At 32.4% G+C, this 21,492-nt stretch overlaps 1 protein-coding gene across 2 annotated transcripts; it reads left to right on the forward strand.

The window, feature by feature from the left end:
* The first annotated feature begins 10,111 nt into the window (after positions 1-10,111).
* LOC134695866 (transmembrane protein 184C-like) lies at positions 10,112-20,500 on the forward strand. 2 transcript variants are annotated; one of them, XM_063557326.1, is made up of 9 exons: positions 10,112-10,132; positions 11,880-11,916; positions 12,610-12,809; positions 13,907-13,981; positions 14,311-14,404; positions 16,004-16,116; positions 16,943-17,045; positions 18,662-18,842; positions 19,681-20,500. In XM_063557326.1, exons 2-9 carry the CDS (start codon positions 11,890-11,892, stop codon positions 20,187-20,189), a joined length of 1,302 nt encoding a protein of 433 aa, XP_063413396.1. In that variant the 5' UTR covers positions 10,112-10,132; positions 11,880-11,889; the 3' UTR covers positions 20,190-20,500. The 2 variants fall into 2 exon arrangements, with proteins under 2 accessions (XP_063413396.1, XP_063413394.1); XM_063557324.1 differs by lacking the exon at positions 10,112-10,132 and adding an exon at positions 10,682-11,014.
* The last annotated feature ends 992 nt before the right edge of the window (positions 20,501-21,492 follow it).

A 21,492-nucleotide genomic window follows, 5' to 3' on the forward strand; every position in this document is an offset into this window, starting at 1 on the left:
ATATACCTAAGTTATTCAATTCTTTAATATTTCTGACAGATAACAACTGGATAAGTTTGAATGTAGAAGGATTTCTCCAATAATACTTTTTTATATACTTTTCTCGAATCTGACTATATTTTTTACATTCAAGTATAAAATGGTATTCATCTTCAATAGAGCTAGTATTACAATTTGTACATAGTCTATTATTTTTATCAACATTATAATATCTACCTGTTTCTATACTTAATATATGAGCTGATATACGATATTTACAAATGTATGGTTTGTATATATAATTTACAGGTCTATCTAAATAAAATTGCAATGTGTGTGTACAATACATGTATCTATACATATGACATTTATTTGAATTCTCAAAAAACAAAGTTGCTTCACTAATGAATGCACCAAGCATTCTTTCTTTTAATTGCGATAGAAAAATATCTTTACAATCTACACTTTGATTCAACCAAACATAATTAAATCCATATCTTAACAAGATATCTCTAATTTTACAACACCAGTTGTGTTTATCGTTCTTTTTAATAAAACTTCTGTCATACATCTCATCATAGCTATTCTTTAATATACAATTTTCTGTACTCAAAATCTTAATCCAATATTTGACCATTCTATACTGCCTTTCAATGTACATTGGCAATCTACCTAATTCACAATAAACCATATTAGTTACAGCACTCATTTTGACTTTAAGAATACGTTTTAAAAAATACAAATGAACTTTTTCAATATTTAGTGCCATATGAAATCCCCATATTTCCGAGCAATAATTCAGTATACTTGCTACATAAGTATCAAATAATGACAACAAAGTTTCAGGATTATAATAATCATCATGTATTTTATTGAATATACTAAACACAGCCTTTTTACCCTGTTCTGATAGTTTCTTTTGAGTATTTGCAAAGTTACCAGTATAATAAAATAAAAATCCCAAATACATGAACTCGTTACATACATCAATAGCCTTTCCATTAATATACCATTGCTCTTCTGGTCTAATTTTCCCTCTGTTTCTAAAAATTACAATTTTGGTTTTTGAAAAATTTATGTACAAATCATACTTATTTGAATAAACATTTACAGCATCGATCATCTTTTGTAGATCAGTAATACTTTCACTAAATAAAACCATATCGTCAGCGTACATTAACAAATACAAATTTAACATTTTAAGTTCATATGATTTACAATTTTGTGTAATAAGTTCTATCTCCATATCATTGACATATAATGAGTACAACAGAGGAGATAAGGATTCCCCTTGCATTAGACCAACTGTACATTCAAAAAATTCAGAAAATTTTCCATTAAGTTTTACACAGGTTTTTAATTTGCTATACATAGATTTAATGACATTTAAAAGTCTACCAAGATTTCAAGATTTCAAGATTTATTAGGAAAACACTCAGACACATTTACAATGTGTTACAAGAGGTCATTATTGATAACATATATACATTAAATATGACAGAAATGAACAAGTGATTAACAAATTAATACAGACAAAATTTAAAGAAGAGAAGACAGTTTTCTGATAAACATTGACAATTTCTTATATAATTCAATATTGCAAAGTGACAAGAGACCTTCCATTTTTACAATGTTTGGATTATTTCTATAATACTGTGGTAAATATCTGTTTCTCAAATCTACTATCTCTGCATGTTTACAAATAAATAATACATGATACTCATCACCAATATTCTCTTTGCATAAATTACATTTTCTTTCTGATTTTGGTATATTGTACCATCTACCAGTTTCTATAGGCAATCGTAAGTTTGCAGTTCTAAATTTTGAAATCCAAATTCTAGATGACTCTGGTAAATTAATAAGGTATCTTTCTATTTCAAAACTCTTTTTGAACATGGAATAAAATTGTCCACGTGATTTTTTGTATGAACTGGTCACACAAAATTTGTTTTACTAAAGCCTTTTCGTATACAGCAAACTGGTTTAAAAAAATAAAGCTCATGCCTAGCTCATTAAATATAGATTCTATGTGGTTTATCCACTTGAAATTCACACCATGGTTGTTTTTTAAACATAGCATTAACTTGTATAAGGTACTGCTTAGTTTATTTTCATTTAATACTAATTTACTCCAAAAAGAAATCATCCTCAATTTGACCCGAATTTCGAGTGGATACCTCCCAAGTTCTCCATAAACCATAAATGATGCAGTTGAATTTCGAACTTTCAAAATTCTCTTACAGAATTTCAAGTGGATTTGTTCAATAATTTTAAGGTTTTCAAAACCCCACACTTCTGAACCGTACAATAAAATTGGTTCAATCATAGAATCAAACATTTTTAATTGTATATCTATAGGTATTGATTCATTACGAAATAGTTTGTAAATGCAATATAACGCTTTTTGTGCTTGCTCAACAAGTTTTTTCCTTGTGTTAATAAACGTTCCATTATATTTGAAAATAACACCTAGGTATGAATATGTATCAACAATTTCAAGGTTACAATCTTGCAAAGTAAAAATAAAATTCTGTCTCGTTTTTCTTTTACAAAAAATCATAACTTTAGTTTTATTAACATTAACCTGTAGTTTCCATATATCACAATATGATTGAAAAATGTCTAGAGCTCTTTGCATACCTTCCATACTTTCAGACAGAATGACAGTGTCATCTGCATATAAAATAACAAATAATTTATAAAAAATGTGCAATTCACTTTCGAGCTTCTCTTTAATAATATTAAGAGGTTCACCGTCTAACTGGCTGAAATAACTTTCTAGATCATTAAGAAATATAGAAAAAAGAAACGGTGATAAATTCCCCCCCCTGCCTTACACCAGTAAGACAAGGGAAAAATTCAGACTGGTCACCATTATACTGAACGCAAGATTTAATATCATGGTACATGTTAAAGATAACCTTAAAACATTTACCTTTAATCTCACAATTTTGTAATTTTGTCCATAGCCCCGATCGCCAGACAGTGTCGAACGCCTTCCGAAAGTCGACGAAAGTACAATAAAGCTTCTTGCCAAACGAAAAATATAACTCAATTAGAGTATGCAATACAAAAATGTTGTCAACTGTTGAATATCCTTTCCTGAAACCAGCTTGGTTTTCGGAGATGAGACTCAACTCGTTAGCAAAAATATTTAATCTAGAATTTATAACAGACGTAAATAACTTCCCTAGGCAACTGATAAGTGTGATTGCCCTGAAATTATCAGGGTCAGACGGGTTACCCTTGTTTTTAAAAACAGGTTTTATAATTCCACTGGTCCAGCTTTCTGGAATAATACCAGTATCTAACACTAAATTAAAAAGCTCACAGTATATAGAAATTAACAATGGAGTTGAATATTTCAAATATTCATTTAAAATTTTATCTGTACCTGGAGCTTTGTTATTTTTCAGCTCCTTTATTGCATCAGATATTTCTAATTCTGTTATTTTTCCATTTAATAACTCATCATATACAGGATTTTCACAAATACTATCAATATTCAAACTAAAATCTCCCTCATCATCTTTACTTTCATTTAAATTTTTAAAATATTCAAAAAAAGTGTCAATCTCTACCTGTGGGTTATCTTTTCTTTTACTTGAAAATTTGTGAAGTGTATTCCAAAATGCTTTTGTGTTTGTTTTTGATAATGATCGAAGCTCGTTTGCGCAATTTTCTTGGTATTTTTTATAACTCTTATTAAGAAGTTGTCGGTATTCTTTAGCCTTCATATTCATCAGTGTTTTGTTATCTGCAGTCTTAATTTTTTTGTATTTCTTTCTTGCTCTGTGAAACTCATCACGCATAATCTTGCATTCTTTTTTAAACCATGGTTTGTTTTGAGTTGATCTTTGACGCTGTTTACCCGCTGGTCCAAATGCGGTTGAAGCCGTATCTAAAAGTACATTTCCGAGGTCACTAATTAGGTCATTGACCTGTAGTGGTGTAACGGATTCCGTTTGAAAATTTTCGAGGGTGTGTTTGATTAAATTCAATGCATCCGTGTCATCGCTGAGTACCTGTGTAAACTCGTGTGCCTTGTTTGTGTTCCATCGAACGTAAGTGTTGTTTTTCTTATTTTGTTGATCAGTGTAATTTTTGTGTGTAATGCATAAAGAAAAGTGCATCTGATTATGAACATCAGATAGTGTAGGATCAAAGTCAAATATTTCAAATGCCATAACTAGGTCAAACATACCAGGTGACAAAATAAGGTAATCAACCAGACTTGCGTCTTTACAAGTGTTTTTTCCAATAAATTTATCCTGATGCAATCTACCATTTGCAAAACATAATGAACATCGTTTGCATAACTCTATTAATTTTCTGCCATAATTGTTAACAATAATTTTGTCCTCACTATACCTTTCAAGGGGAATACCCTTTTTAATAAAGTTATTTACACACAATGTATTTTCATTCATAATTTCAGATGCATTAACAATATCTAACATATCAAACAGATTCTCGTCTATTTCAACAATATCACTCATATGTCCTGTTCTTGAGTTAAAATCACCAACAAGAGCAATATTATTTATATCATGAGAAAAAAATAGAAGTTCTTCTTCTATCTCAGTGAATGCTTCTTCTGAAGAATACTTCGAATTTTCAGGAGGGATGTAAATACATCCAAATAGAAATTTATTGCTCAACAAAGTTTTAGTACAATTTAATGAAAATTCCACCCATTGAACAAATTCTGAGTCTGACTTCAAAAATTTTAGGCAGTCAGAAAGTGATTTTTTAAATACAATGACTATACCCCCTGATTTTTTCACAAATTTTGATCTATTTTTTGCAAAGTAGCTGTAACCATCTGGTAATTTTAACTCGTCAAACTCATCAATTTTAGTTTCAACAAATATCAGAATATCATAATTTTTAATCAATACATCAAAATCTGGATTTAAAAGTTTTGATTTGATACCACATACATTTAAAAAGGTTATTTTCAAGGTATTATGAATGTCAGTTAAATGACCGTAATCAATGTCTGATGCGTTGTCCTAATAATCTCCATTATTATTGGGTAACGGTTGACCTGGAATTGTAGGCGGGGGTTCACGATGGACGTCAGGGTTGTATACTTCACCATCTACCAGGAGTTTATCGTACACTAGCTTTGCGTGTCGTCTTTGCCTTTTGAATTCCTTCATTCTAGGAATGAGTTTTTTACGCCTCTCATTTATTTCACGCGGGTATTGCTGATATATAGAAAATTGTGGTTTGTTCTTTAATTTACTCGCAGCTGCTCTGTTAACACGTTCATGGTCACTGAATCTAGTAAAACGGGCAATAATGCTTCGTTCCTTGCCGTCAGACCGCTCACCAAGTCGGTGTACATTTTGGAATTGTATATCTCCAACATTAGGAATTTCCATTTCTTCCGAAAGAAAAGACCTCAATACTTCTTGTGTATTTTCCTCATAACCATCTTGATTTCGAATACCACCAAAAATTAGATTATACTTCATGGAATGAGATTGTAATTCAAGAAATTTTTCTTTTAACTCGAAATTTTCACTTTCCAATTTTCTGTTTGATCTTTCAAGATTCCTCACTCTATCTTCGATCTGATGATGATGATTTTCTTGTTTATTTATTGTTTGTGAGTGTTTCTGCTGAACATTTCTGATATCATTTATTTCATTGCTCATTTTGGATATGTGGTTTTCAAATTTCTCAAATTTTTCAGCAAATATATCAAGTAGGTCTAACTTAGACAGTTTGTCGTTCATTATGTGTTCTAGACGTTGTAATCTGTGGTTTGTGTCGTTGATATTGCTGTATATCATTTGTGGTGTGATGTTTGGGATAGGCATTAGGCTTTCAGTTTGAACGGATGACGGAACAGAGGGTTGTAAAAATTGCATCGGAACAGGTGCTGATTGTTGATAAGTAACAGAAGATTGAATTGGTAGGGGGGTGCTCTGCAGAACTGGTCGAGTACAATTTTGTTGAAGTTGGTTTATCTGGTTTGGACTGCATGTAAATGTCTGATTATTGTTCACATTGCTGTTTATAGGGACTTCAGTATAGGATCCATGTAAAGATTCATGGGCTTGTGTCAAAACTTGAGATAAGTTCATATTGTTTTGATTGTTTTGGTTCGTCGCCATCTTGGAACCTGTTTTATAAGGTGGAGTCAAACCTGATGTCGTATTATTACTATTTTTTCGCTTCTTTCCTTCCATCAAAAATCATATCATTCGTTCAATTGTTCATTTAAGTTCACTATCAGTACCAATTTGGTTAAGTTAAAGACTTTTAGACACCTTTACTTGCATTTTTTTCGGGAGCTATCCCACAGTCAACTTGTTCATTCCGCCATATTTCTTCACCAGTTACTCCACATCTGACTAATCTTTGCCACAATTTGTAATGTGTGACACTATCAAAAGCTCTAGTGTAATCTACAAAGCAACAGTATAAACGTTTACCTTTACTCAAATAATTAGTGATAAGGGAATAAAGGGCAAAGACGGCATCGACTGTTCCAAATCCTGGACGGAAACCAAATTGTGCGTCTGTCAACACATTGTTCTTTTCACTCCATTGTAGCAACCTTGTATTCAGCAGCGAGGTGAAGAATTTCCCAACATGCGATACTAAAGATATTCCACGGTAATTTTTAGGGTCATTCACGTCTCCTTTTTTAAAAACAGGTACAATAATACTGTTAACCCATATTTCAGGGAAATTTCCGGAATTAAGAATATTATAAAAAAGTTTGCACAATATTGGAATAAGTACAGTTTTTCCAGCAATAAGATATTCGTTCATGATGTTGTCGAACCCAGTAGCTTTATCATATTTCAATTTCTTCAAGCATTTTTCTAATTCGATATCTGTAAATGGAATGTCTAGTTCCTCGTGTACGTTTGGTAAAGTTTCTGTATTCGTTGCCTTGTCAGTTTCTGAGTTATTTGACATTAAGTTTTTAAAATGTTTCTGAAATTGTTCCAAAGTTATTTTATGTCCGTTTTCGGTCTTTGGTCTTTTGAATTTCTGGTAGAATTTCTTTGGGTTTTTTCTTCGCAAATTTTTCAACATATTACCTTGTTGGTTTTTGTACTGTCTTTTTAGTTTAGTCTCCGTACATTTATATTTCTGTTTAGCTAAGTTTAGTCTTATTCTATTGTCGTTAGAATGGTTTGCATTAAAAATATTCAAAGCTAATTTGTATTGTCTATAAAGATTTTTGCAATCTTCTGAAATCCATGGTTTATCTATTTTAACAAACGATTTTCGACTTTTATTAGCATTACTATCTATACAATGTTCACAATAATCTGTAAATTCAACTTCTGTTTTCGTGTATTGTTCACAAATTTCCGTAAGCAGGTTATTCAAATCGCCAACACATTTGTCAATATCGTTCTCATGTTCCGTTAAATTTAACATTAGATCATCAAACTTTTGAACATTCGCCAGCATGTCATTTACAAGACCGTCTTTAAACCCTTCATTCCATTTCACTCTATTGTAAACAGATTTTACACAAGTAAATTGATCATTAATCTTTCTATCAAAATTTAAATACAATTCAACACTTAATGGAGCATGACATGAAAGCATATCAAAATCTTTAACAGTTAATGCCTTAATTGAAGTAAAAATACTGTCTTGTGATATCAACATATAATCAATTAGACTACAACCGTTTTTATTTTGAAAAGTAAATTTACTACTATCAGTACCAAATCTGCCATTACATATTCGTAAACCTGTAGATTTACATATATCAAGTATACGTAATGGTTCCCCGCAGAAAAACTAAGTCCATTTAAAAGTAAAATATGGAAAAAATGGATTTATTTATTTACAAAATTTACTTCTGGATACTATCTTATGATCATAAACAAGCTTCTGTCCAAGTTTGGTACAAACCCAGGATAGTTTAAGAAAGTTATTAAAATTCTAAAAACATTAACCACAGAGTGAATGTAATGTTTCCCAACAGAAAAAACTAAGTCCATTTATAAGTAAAATACGGAAAAAATGGAATTTTATTTTTACAAAATTTACTTCTGGATACTATCTTATGATCATAAACAAGCTTCTGTCCAAGTTTGGTACAAACCCAGGATATTTTGAGAAAGTTATTAAAATTCTAAAAACTTTAACCACAGAGTGAATGTTTTGTTTCCCCGCAGAAAAAACTAAGTCCATTTATAGTAAAATACAGAAAAAATGGAATTTTATTTTTACAAAATTTACTTCTGGATACTATCTTATGATCATAAACAAGCTTCTGTCAAAGTTTCAAGTTGGTAGAAATCCAGTAAAGTTTAAGAAAGTTATTAAAATTTCAAAAACTTTAACCACAGAGTGAATATTTGTTGACGCCGCCGACGACGCCGCCGCCGACGGAATGTAGGATCGCTTAGTCTCGCTTTTTCGACTAAAGTCGAAGGCTCGACAAAAATGACGCTCATCCTCAACTCTATCAGCTGTACAATACGATTTTTTGAATATCTGGCATTTTCAATTCTTAATGTGATGGGTGAGCACCGATTCTTAATCAACATATGAACTTCCTTTCTGAAAATCAATGATTCATTGTAGCTAAACAGTTTTCGCCTTGAAAACAATCTTTAAATGAAAAATAAGTGTCAAGTTTGCAACAAAACACATAATGTAGTTAGTTTTTACAATTAGACAATTTGAAAAAGACACAAGCAGGACAATAATGTCACACATTGTGTTGAATTTTCTACTAGTTGTTACTGGCTTTTATACTGCACTCGTTCTTTTTGAACAGTCAAAATACGTTGACTATATTTCTATGTCATACATTTCATAAACAGTCACCGACCCGATATCACTTTTCCTCATGAATATTTTTAAAAGAAAAAGAAGTTGCCGCAATGTTCATGTCCGTCATATTTTTTTTTCGTTTTGTTGTAAATCATCAGTCCTGTACTTCCTTCAACCATTATAAAGGAGGCATATTTTTCTAGATTCTGAAATAAGCTCGGGATATAAAATTGGAATCACTACAAATAAATTAAGTGTCATCTCTCAGACTATGTCTGATCGATCACTTAAAGTGCTGTGTACTGTCTCCGTATTTCGTGGATTAACATTCCCCAACATGATACCGTATTCATAACTGGAATTGCTGATCTTTTCTGAGCATATATTTCGTCCTAGTTGTGATCTTATGTTTAAGGATCTGGGTATGTATTTCAAGGGCGGATCCAGCAATTTGAAAACGGGGGGATTCCCAACCCTGATTAAAGGGGGGTTCCAACTATATGCTCCCATTCAAATGCATTGATTGGCCAAAAATGGGGGTTCCACCCCCCAGGACCCCCCCCCCCCCCCTTTGGATCCGTCAATGTATTTGTCTCTTTGTTTTTCTCAATTTTACTGACGCTACATTAGTCCCTTATTTCTGCGACAAAATTAATTCAAATATCCAACTCCGATATATTTCTTTATGTAGTTAATAGTGACAAAACCTCACGGCCCCCCTGATACGCGAAAGGGGGTATCCGACGATCTAGTGAAAGAAGGTTGACCCACCACACACAAAAAACAGCGAACTAGAACAGCACAAACTGAGAGGGGACACAGAAACGATGAAATGTTAAGAAAATGAAATACTCAGACACGTAAAACGAAAGAGGGACCCGGGTAAGGACTGATGAGCAGTTGCAATAAGCATGTGTATCAACTCCAATGTACTTAGACTTACATCCCGCATGGAAAGAATAATTGGGATCAAAACAGACAACCACAAATATTACAGAGAACGGAGTTGGTACTTTTTAGAGAAAATTTACCCATACACATAAGAAAAATGCATTTTCGGAATAATGGGCTGTCGGAGTATTGGGTTGTCGGAATAGTGGGTTGTCGGAGTAATGGGCTGTCGGAATAGTGGGCTGTCGGAATAATGGTTGTCGGAATAATGGTTGTCGGACTAATGGGATGTCACCAGGTTGTACAGGGGCGGATCCAGACATTTTAATAAGGGGGGGGGGGGGGGGCAGAGACATATGTCTCTGCCCCTCATATATGTCTCTGCCCCTGGATCCGCCAATGTTGTGAGCTCAAATACCGGCGCACGTGGAAGGTGCGCTCGACTCAAAATCTATTATGAATAGGATCGGCGTTAGTTTTCCTACAGAAGGTCGGTCCTTCTTTCTCCACCATCAAACAATGACCACACGAAATCAAACATTCTCTCACCTAAACTTTATGTAAATATTGTTTTCATATCATTATAAAAAAAATATGTAAATAACATAAATAAATAAAAGAAAAAAGAAAATCAACTCATAGCAACCTCATGCACCGAATTCGAGAATATTATTCCTAAAAAAGTTAATGATATTTCGTAAATAAAGAAGAAAGAAGAAGTTATTAAGTGTTGAAAGTGGTTTGAAAAAGCAATCAATCATGTCTTTAATTAAGTGAGCCCGCTGGTAATTCTTGGGCAGAAAAAAAAGCCATCGATCTACAGTTTTACTACATTTATAATCTGATGAGCAGTGAAGAGCAACGTAAAGAAGTATTTGTGACCCCCCCCCCCCCCCCTTTATTAACGTTAATGTATCAGCGGTGTTGAATCAGCATCCCTAGAACAAGGTGCCCGAAAAAACATAATCTTCTAAACGTTTGCGTTACACGATAAAACTTGAGAAGCATTTTGCTAACCATGATTAGTGTATTTGGAAGGTTTCTTGTCTTTTCGTTCCCTACATTATGATTTATCAACAAACCACAAGGAAACTCCCACAGTATCTGCAGTGTCCGTGAGAAAGATGGACTTGCGAAGGGACTGGAGGCTTTGGATACGGCCTTTTATTATCCTCCTCTATTTCATACTGGCTCTGTTTGTTGCACTTCCCTTGTGTATCATAGAACTGAACAGAGCTGACAAACCCACACACGTACAAGCCTGGTTTGCCTCGGGTATCTTTGTACTATGTGCCTTACCTATTTCATTATTTGGAATGTTACAACATCTAGTAAACTATACACAGCCAAATCTCCAGCGTCACATCATTAGGTAACTTTCTTTTATGTCACATGTACTTAAATCAATTTATACATCAGATTCAGATGCATCAAATAAATACACATTTAGCTGTTTAGTTCTGAATATGTATGTAACCTTTACTTCTAAAGGCAGTCTGTCTGTGTTTGTCTGTTTGTCTGTCTGTCTGTCTGTCTGTCTGTCTGTCTGTCTGTCTGTCTGTCTGTCTGTCTGTCTGTCTGTCTGTCTGTCTGTCTGTTCTGTCTGTCTGTCTGTCTGTCTGTCTGTCTGTCTGTCTGTCTGTCTGTCTGTCTGTCTGTCTGTCCGTCCCTCCCTCCGTCCGTCCGTCCTTCTTTCTTTCTTTCTTTCTTTCTTTCTTTCTTTCTTTCTTTCTTCTTTCTTTCTTTTTCTTTCTTTAGTGAAGGGACTATGTATTGCATAATTGCCATGCAATACTCACAGAAAGCTTGTTCATACAAGAAGACACTTTGACCATATTGACATATTGACAATGTATGAAATTGCAGACATGTGTTGTGACTGAAAACAAGACTATAAAGAAAGTTTTACTTTTGTTATTTAAGAGAACAGTTTTATCATATTATTTAAAAAAAAAAAATCAAGTAAATAAAACACACTTCCATGGCTTCTATAAGTACCTTTCAATTACTTATAATATATAAAGTATATTAATATTAACTTCTTCAAGTTAACAACAATTACTTGTACAAGTAAGTACCCCTGACTTACAGCAAATATATGTCTATTATGATTGTTAGGTATAATTTACAGTCCACACAATATACATTTATGAATTATCATATTGATTTAGCAAAACATATTATTAATTTATGCACATATTTTGTAAACATGGTAACCTTTTATATTTTTCTTTCAGAATTTTATGGATGGTGCCAATTTATGGAGTAAATGCAGTAAGTTATGATTTTTATTGTGCTGTTAATTTAAAAAAAGATATAAAAAACTAAAACATCAATGTGAAAAAAAAAAAGAAGTGATAAAAACAATATGAATAATTTACAGCAGTGCAGTGCTAGTGCTCTATTTTGTTTATTATTGTTGCTATTTTAATACATGTTATATGCCACCAATTGTGATGTGTTATTATACACCAGATATACTGTCATGACTGTATGATAGACACTAAAAGAAAACAAATATAACACTTTTATCAAAACGGTTTTCTCCTCATTTCCAGCATGCTGCCATATAATTAGACTTCAAAAGAGACATTTGATAATTTATTTAAAACGGTTATTTGTCCCTTTATATCTTGCTGTACATTATGTATATTAAGACAAACCATGAGGAATTTTATAAGATTTATTTCACTTTTATTGCAGTGGTTTGCCCTTCGTTTCAGGCATGCTGCCATATACTTAGACAAACCATTAGGAATGTAATAACGTTTTAATTTATTTCACTTGTATTACAGTGGTTTGCCCTTTGTTTTCCTCATCCTGCCATATATTTAGATGAGCAAAGAGGAATGTAATAACATTTATTTCCCATTTATTACAGTGGTTTTCCTTTGGTTAACCATATGCTGCCATATATTTAGATGAACAAAGATGAATGTAATAACATTTATTTCACTTTTATTACAGTGGTTTGCCCTTCGTTTTCCACATGCTGCCATTTATTTAGACACTATCAGAGAATGTTATGAAGCCTATGTGATCTATAACTTCATGGCTTACCTCTTACAATATCTCAATAATCAACATCAACTACAACATTTCGAACAGAAAGATCCAGTCACACATATCTGTCCTCTGTGCTGTATACGGCCATGGAGAATAAACAGGTATGGTTAGCTCATTGTTATATTAAGATCCAGTCACACATATCTGTCCTCTGTGCTGTATACGTCCATGGAGAATAAACAGGTATGGTAAGCTCATTGTTATATTAAGATCCAGTCACACATATCTGTCCTCTGTGCTGTATACGGCCATGGAGAATAAACAGGTATGGTAAGCTCATTGTTATATTAAGATCCAGTCACACATATCTGTCCTCTGTGCTGTATACGGCCATGGAGAATAAACAGGTATGGTTAGCTCATTGTTATATTAAGATCCAGTCACACATACTTGTCCTCTGTGCTGTATACGTCCATGGAGAATAAACAGGTATGGTAAGCTCATTGTTATATTAAGATCCAGTCACACATATAGATCTGTCCTCTGTGCTGTATACGGCCATGGAGAATAAACAGGTATGGTAAGCTCATTGTTATATTAAGATCCAGTCACACATATCTGTCCCCTGTGCTGTATACTGCCATGGAGAATAAACAGGTATGGTTAGCTCATTGTTATATAAAGATCCAGTCACACATATCTGTCCTCTGTGCTGTATACGGTAATGGAGAATAAACAGGTATAGTTAGCTCATTGTTATATTAAGATCCAGTCACACATACTTGTCCTCTGTGCTGTATACGTCCATGGAGAATAAACAGGTATGGTAAGCTCATTGTTATATTAAGATCCAGTCACACATATCTGTCCTCTGTGCTGTATACGGCCATGGAGAATAAACAGGTATGATTAGCTCATTGTTATATTAAGATCCAGTCACACATATCTGTCCTCTGTGCTGTATACAGCCATGGAAAATAAACAGGTATGGTTAGCTCATAGTTATATTAAGATCCAGTCACACATATCTGTCCTCTGTGCTGTTCACCACCATGGTATATAAATAAGTATCGTCTAGGTAGCTCATTGTTTAAGTATCCAATATCTCTGTAAAATGGTTTGGGTAGATCTTTGATAAGTCTTTGCTTCTGAAAACTATGGAGAGATGTGAAGTCTGCATGATTACTTTATTTTATTTTAGAAAACATTTGACGTATATATAATATATCTGACTTCTGATCTTTGACCTCTTTTTCAGAAATTTTATACAGAGATGTAAACATGGAGCCCTACAGTACACTATTGTTAGACCTCTAACTACTGTTGTTGCCTTGTAAGTTAATTGAAATAGATGGATATAGCTTACCCTTTTAACAAATATGAATATATAAGTTGATATGGTATGAGTGCAAATGAGACAACTCTCCATTCAAGTCACAATTTGTCAACCATTATAGGTGAAAGTACAGTCTTCAAACGGGGCCAAGACCCACGACTTAAAGCAAGCTTTAAAGGGCTTCAAAAATGACATGTGTAAAACAATTCAAACAAAAAACCAAGGCTCTAATCTATGTAAAAATTGAGTAACAATAAACTGTTACGACCAACATCACCAAACAACTACCATACATCAGTTTCTTTTAAATGTTTTTTATTTTTTAGAGCCTGTGAGATGGGAGGTAAATATCATGAGGGAGACTTTGATTTTAAATCTGCCTGGTCTTATCTTGTCATCATTAATAATATATCACAAATTGTAAGTATCTATATATACTATTAAACAAGAAGACCTCATTTTGTGAGTCGCTTCTCTTCCTTCCACAATGAATTAATCATCATGCCTTTGTGTCATGTAGGTACCATTCATAGTTTCATTTGTCATCTTCACTTATGATTATTCTGTTTGAGTTATTTTGGGAGAAAAAAAAATAAGCGTCTGAATATGGTTTCTGTCCTCAGTTGGACTATTGAGTAATTGACTAGACTTCCATTTAGGACTGTTTAAATTACACATAGTTTTCATGAGGGTCATAACAAACTCCGTACAGTGATCGTTTCTATTCTGGAACTATTTTCCATTGCTCTATCAATGTGATTAATGTAGAGTAGTATGGGGAACAGAGCTGGAACCGGTGGGGAGTTTGTCTTCATGACGAATAATGGTAAAAATTCTTGACAAATGACGTTAAAGGTAATTTTTGGTGTATGACGATAAAATGTACACTTTCTTTAAGACAATAAAAACTTGACTGATTTGTCGAATCATGTTAATTTTTTCCCAAAAAAACGGTTACAATAACTATTTGAGACCTCTGACGAATCACAACAAGGATATTGGTATAGTTTTATTTTTCACATAGGGATGTATAATTTGGTATTGTTTTATATTTCAGATGGCGATGTATAGTTTGGTATTGTTTTATATTTCAGATAGCGATGTATAATTTGGTATTGTTTTATATTTCAGATGGCGATGTATAGTTTGGTATTGTTTTATATTTCAGATAGCGATGTATAATTTGGTATTGTTTTATATTTCAGATGGCGATGTATAGTTTGGTATTGTTTTATATTTCAGATAGCGATGTATAATTTGGTATTGTTTTATATTTCAGATAGCGATGTATAATTTGGTATTGTTTTATATTTCAGATGGCGATGTATAGTTTGGTATTGTTTTATATTTCAGATGGCGATGTATAGTTTGGTATTGTTTTATATTTCAGATGGCGATGTATAGTTTGGTATTGTTTTATATTTCAGATGGCGATGTATAGTTTGGTATTGTTTTATATTTCAGATGGCGATGTATAGTTTGGTATTGTTTTATATTTCAGATGGCGATGTATAGTTTGGTATTGTTTTATATTTCAGATAGCGATGTATAATTTGGTATTGTTTTATATTTCAGATGGCGATGTATAGTTTGGTATTGTTTTATATTTCAGATGGCGATGTATAGTTTGGTATTGTTTTATATTTCAGATGGCGATGTATAGTTTGGTATTGTTTTATATTTCAGATGGCGATGTATAGTTTGGTATTGTTTTATATTTCAGATGGCGATGTATAGTTTGGTATTGTTTTATATTTCAGATGGCGATGTATAGTTTGGTATTGTTTTATATTTCAGATGGCGATGTATAGTTTGGTATTGTTTTATATTTCAGATGGCGATGTATAGTTTGGTATTGTTTTATATTTCAGATGGCGATGTATAGTTTGGTATTGTTTTATATTTCAGATGGCGATGTATAGTTTGGTATTGTTTTATATTTCAGATGGCGATGTATAGTTTGGTATTGTTATATTTTTCAGATGGCGATGTATAGTTTGGTATTGTTTTATATTTCAGATAGCGATGTATAGTTTGGTATTGTTTTATAAAGCAATGAAAACAGAACTAGCACCAATTAATCCAGTTCCTAAATTTCTGTGTGTTAAATTTGTTGTATTCTTCTGTTTTTGGTAAGTAGGAAGAACAGATATATTTATTCAAAAATGTAAAAGTCAACTAAAACAATAGAACACCAACAATTCTTTTAACAGAGTGATGTATGTATCATCATCTTAGATAATAGATGTGTTATCAGCAATCTGAGAAAGTTTGTGTATGACTAGAGTAACTGTTATGCCTAATAAACAAAAGTAAATAGATAAAATATAACAGGGATGTAATAGAAGTTTCCAGGAGTCTCTAGATATAAATTGGGGTTCAAATAGGTTTTCACATTTTCTATGCTCCTTCCATTGCAAAGGGGACATAAAGTACATTGGTTTCCATTCTGTAACATTAGTTTGGCTATAGCAAATGTTATGACATTTATAAATGCTGATCACCACAAAAAACAGATCAAATTTGAATTTATGTGGCCTCACCTTAACATTTCTAATGTTATCTTCTTTTACAAATGGGATAAAGACAAAATTTTCCTTTCCATTCTCTAACTTTAGTTTGCCTCAACCAATTTTATGAATCTTATACATAATGCTTATACATGTATTCACAAAACTCAGATCAAGTTTGAATTTTGGTGGCGTCACTTTAATCATTCTTGATTTATGACTCTTTATTACATTATATGCACAGAGGTTTTGTTTTTTTTTGGTGGTGGGGGGGGGGGGGGGGGGGAGGGCATCATCTGTGTCTCATGAACATGTTCAGTCAATGAAAGCCATAACATAAAAGATAAAAACAATCCAAACCTTATTACTAAAAGATGAAGAGCTTATAAACCAAAAAGGACAAAAAGTATAATTATATTTGAGAATTCTGATTGCTCATTTTTTTCAGGCAATCCCTAGCTATTGCAATACTAGTCAAACTAGATGTTATACCAAGTGGAGGGACCTGGGATTTCTATCACAGTATCACTGATGTAGCAACAGGCTTACAGGTAGCTATAGCAATTGAATGGCGTGAGAAGTTAGTGATAGGGCAGCCTAAGTTCACAAGTACAAACAAAATCAATTGATTGATTAACTGCTGTTTGCTTTAATATAAAAATAATGAGATGTGGTATATATGATTGCCAATGAGATAACTATCCACAAAGTTTGTTTTTGTTTTTAAGCAGTTAAGCTGCTTTATGCGAGCGCCCTAGATTTATGTTCTACCCAATAAATGCTGAAATATGTGCCACTTTTATTATCTGGCTGGCTATCGTGTTATTTATAACTTATTGGACACTTTTTTCATACTTTTTATTCTTGATTATAAAAAATATTACCATAAAAACGTTAAATGGTCGTCGATTTTCCCAAAAGTTTTGAAGTTGCACATAGGAAGTAGTGCTCGATAGAAATCCTTCTATAGTTTATTATCCCCTGTTCTGTTGGCTAAGATGTCAAAAATCAATTGTATGAAATATTTGATCGCCGAAAATCTATGAAGATGAGTCGTTTACATTACCCATATGGCAAAAGTCGTAGGAATATTGTTGGTCATGGATACGTATTACATACGTCAGTAGTCTATTAATCAGCTGATATAAGTTGGCGGCAATTTCAAAAATCATCTGATATAAGTTGGCGGCAATTTCAAATTACATGGAAGACGATATTTACGTACCTTGTAAATTGGGAGAATTTTGATGAACAACGTCCGAAGCAAGGTTGTCGGCTCTCCGATCTTTCCCAAAGTCCTGCGTTTAACACGTGCTTTGAATAAGCTCAATTTGCTTCAATAAAGATTGTGATTAAAACTTTAACAACTGTTCTCTAAAGGACGGCATTATTTAACTTCAAAGTCTAAGCCTAAGTTCACAAGTACAAACAAAATCAATTGATTGATTAACTGCTGTTTGCTTTAATATAAAAATAATGACATGTGGTATATATGATTGCCAATGAGATAACTATCCACAAAGTTTGTTTTTGTTTTTTTCAGGTTAGTGGCAAATACATCATGCATATTCAGGATAAAAACAAAACAGTCATTAAATAATTTCTTTTCCTTGTTTTGTACATAAATCAGGCTGATAGTTTTCTTGTTTTACATTTGTCCTTCTTGGACTTTTTATAGATGACTATGCTCATTGTTAAAGGCTGTATGGTGACCTTTCCTTTGTTCCTTTATTTGTATTTACATCTGTCCTACTTCAGGTTAAAGTTTTTGGTCAAGGTCGTTTTTGACTTAGTTGGTGTCTTATCGATTTGAAACTTAGTACACATTTTTCCTCTCTCAATTCAATCTCTAAATTTGTGGATTTCCTAAAGCCATGAAATTCACCAATATTGGTATCCAACGAAAATATTTATAGTGAATGCACAGTATCATAATGAAATGATTAAAATAGTTTTGTCAGGAATTTTTTCTATCCAGGATTTAATTATCTATTTAGAAATGTGTATAACATTATTGTCAGTAGGTGTAATTTCTTTTACAGGATTTTACTATCTGTGTAGAACTGTTGATAACAGTATTGTCAGTACTTTGATTATCTTTACAGGATTTTATTATCTGTGTAGAAATGTTGAGAACAGTATTGTCAGTACTTGATTTTCTTTACAGGATTTTATTATCTGTGTAGAAATGTTTATAGCCGCCATTGCCCATTACTACTCATTTTCCCACAAACCATTCATTGTCACAGAGGAGAATGTACACCAGTCTAACTGCTGTGGAGCCTTCCTGTCCATGTGGGATGTCTCAGACATGAGGGATGATGTGCTGGAGCATGCTAAAATAATAAGTAAGTCCTGACAGGACTGTATAGTTCTACCTTATAAACAAATGATTGAATTATAGTCCACATCAGAGATGATTATTAAGATTTGCTTATGGTTTAGTTAACAAGCAATAATTTTTTCTTCATTTTATTTTTGGCTTTGAACATTTTTGTTAATTTTACATCTTTGTATCATCTTAAGTTTGAAATAAGGGCAAGTGAAACAAAAGACTTTGAAAAAGATCGATAAGTGTCCGAGGATATCAGCATATGTATATTAGGCCAATTTATCAGCAATGACAATCACAACTTGAAACATTTAAAACTGGTGTGACATTTTATTCTTATTTGTTCAAAAAGTATGTTAAACATATATTGTGCAGCACTGATTTAGACAATGTTATAGTTTATTAGATCAATTTATCTCTAAAATTTTTCAAATAACCTGTATAATCAAATAAATAGATTCAGGGTTGCATACAAAGTTTGATAAATGATACATGTATGTTCTAGCATTTTTTGTATGTGCAAGAGGATCAAGTTCCCTTAAAACTAAAACATAAATAAAACTTAGCCATTGCTTTATGACATGACAACATTGCAGAAATTGGGGGACAACAATTCTTTTCTAGCATTTTCCTACAAAATATCTTAAAATTTAATACAGGCTTTACTAAAAGAGTCCTAACAATTGATATTTTAGTTTGACCACCATTACATTATATTTTTCCTTGTTGGTTTAATTTGTTGTGTGTTTTTTTACAAGATGGTTGTCAGTGGTAGTTGCATCTTTTTTTGTTGAGTCCAAAATTGTTTTATAATTTGTCTCTAGTGTGATATAAAATTTTCTTTGACATTTCAGGTAAAGCAGTAAAGAAAACAGTGAGTAAACCAAGAATAAAAACCAATGATACAGAACGGACACCATTAATAAAAGACAGTCAGAGTAACTATACATCAGATGGGGGTCCCAGTGACTGGGATACAGCTTCACTAGAACAAAGGGAAATAACTCATAAAAAATCAGTTCCTACTGAATCAATGAATAATTACATTGTGTTTGGTTCCAGTTCAGAAACTAATTATAGCAATGATACTCAGACAGATGTAAAGGTAAGACAGAAAGATCATGTGACTAGTGATAAACAAGAAGTGGAAATTAATAGACCAATAGAAAGTTGTGAAACAAATGTAGTTAGTGTATCATCCAATCAAGAAGAAAGTAACAAAAGTGATAATAAACAAACAGAAGGGTTAATTGAAGTAGAAGTTCATAGCAATATAAACAGTAGAACAATAGATACAGACCAGACAGGTTCTATACAGGTTGATATGTCGACAGTAAATACTGATGACACTCCTATTGTATAATGTTTTATTATAATTATAAATTAAATGAATGCTTCATTGATGTTAGTATGGTTACTACAGTATACAAATTAAGATTGTAAACTATTGTGAAGAAATTTAAGTAAACTTATGTATATCTTGCTTTTTTTAGAATATTGTGACAACCAATTATATGTTGTTTCTTTCTGTTCAGTGCCATAGCTACTTAATATCAATGTTTTATATTCAAATGTGCATAATTGCCAACATTTTTTATTACGTCTTTCATTTTCATTGTTTTTGAATGTAATTATTTATTTTATAGTAATAAAAATAGTGCTATTTTTCAAATACCCATGTCTTCTGATTGCAAATCTGAAGTCAAAAGACATTTTTTTTAATAACACTGAATCAGTGTATCTGTTTATACAAGTATATAAATTGATTTTTTAGAAAATCAATTTATTTAATAACTTAAGTTAAAGCCTAGCTTGCAAAGGGAATGCATAGTTAGTGCTGTAGTCACTTATTAGTTTTAAATAATAACATGACTTAGATATAGGAATATGTTGTGTGAGTGCCAATGAGACAACTCTCCATCCAAATAACAATTTAAAAAGTAAACCATTATAGGTTAAAGTACGGCCTTCAACACAGAGGCTTGGCTCACACCGAACAACAAGCTATAAAGGGCCCCAAAATTACTAGTGTAAAACCATTCAAACCGGAAAACCAACGGTCTAATCTATATAAACAAAACAAGAAACACGTATATATTACATAAACAAACGACAACTACTGTACATCAGATTCCTGACTTTTTGTGAACATATTTCCGCTGATTTTACTTTTTCACTGAATGGTTCATCAATTGTTGTAACTGTAAACATTTTGTGTATATCTAAATATGTTTACCTGTGTTGAAAGACGTGTATAGTTTCCAATAATGGAATTACGAATGGTTTAGTCTCAAAGAAAACTTATCAGATTTCCACAGCTATATTTGTTGAATAGGTGTACTTGGGGTTTTCAGTGCAATTTGGGAACTGTCACCATTATACAAAATTGAATAAGAAGATGATTGCCAATGTGAAAATTATCCACCAAAGTTCAAATGTGTGGAAAACCAACAGGGTCAAAATTCTATATTTCTTATTACAAGTACAAGTTACAAACTGACAATTTACGCATAACGAATTATGAAATTACACAACTACAAGTAATGAATTGACAAGTTAAGAATTAAGAATTTTGACCCCATTGACTTTCCATACAAATGAAGTAGATTTCAGCATTTATAGGCCACTGTAATGACTGTATGATTTCAACAATATATAGTCAGCTA

This window comes from Mytilus trossulus, chromosome 14 (assembly GCF_036588685.1).
Source record: "Mytilus trossulus isolate FHL-02 chromosome 14, PNRI_Mtr1.1.1.hap1, whole genome shotgun sequence".
NCBI classification, from domain to species: Eukaryota; Metazoa; Mollusca; class Bivalvia; order Mytilida; family Mytilidae; genus Mytilus; species Mytilus trossulus.

Excerpts from the sequence above, each read along its gene's own strand:
- LOC134695866 (XM_063557324.1), top strand. The coding sequence starts at position 10,767 with ATGGACTTGCGAAGGGACTGGAGGCTTTGGATACGGCCTTTTATTATC. Across the intron at positions 11,015-11,879 it reads CTCCAGCGTCACATCATTAG|AATTTTATGGATGGTGCCAA; the intron begins GTAACTTTCTTT and ends TTTTTCTTTCAG. Across the intron at positions 16,117-16,942 it reads GTTGTATTCTTCTGTTTTTG|GCAATCCCTAGCTATTGCAA; the intron begins GTAAGTAGGAAG and ends CATTTTTTTCAG.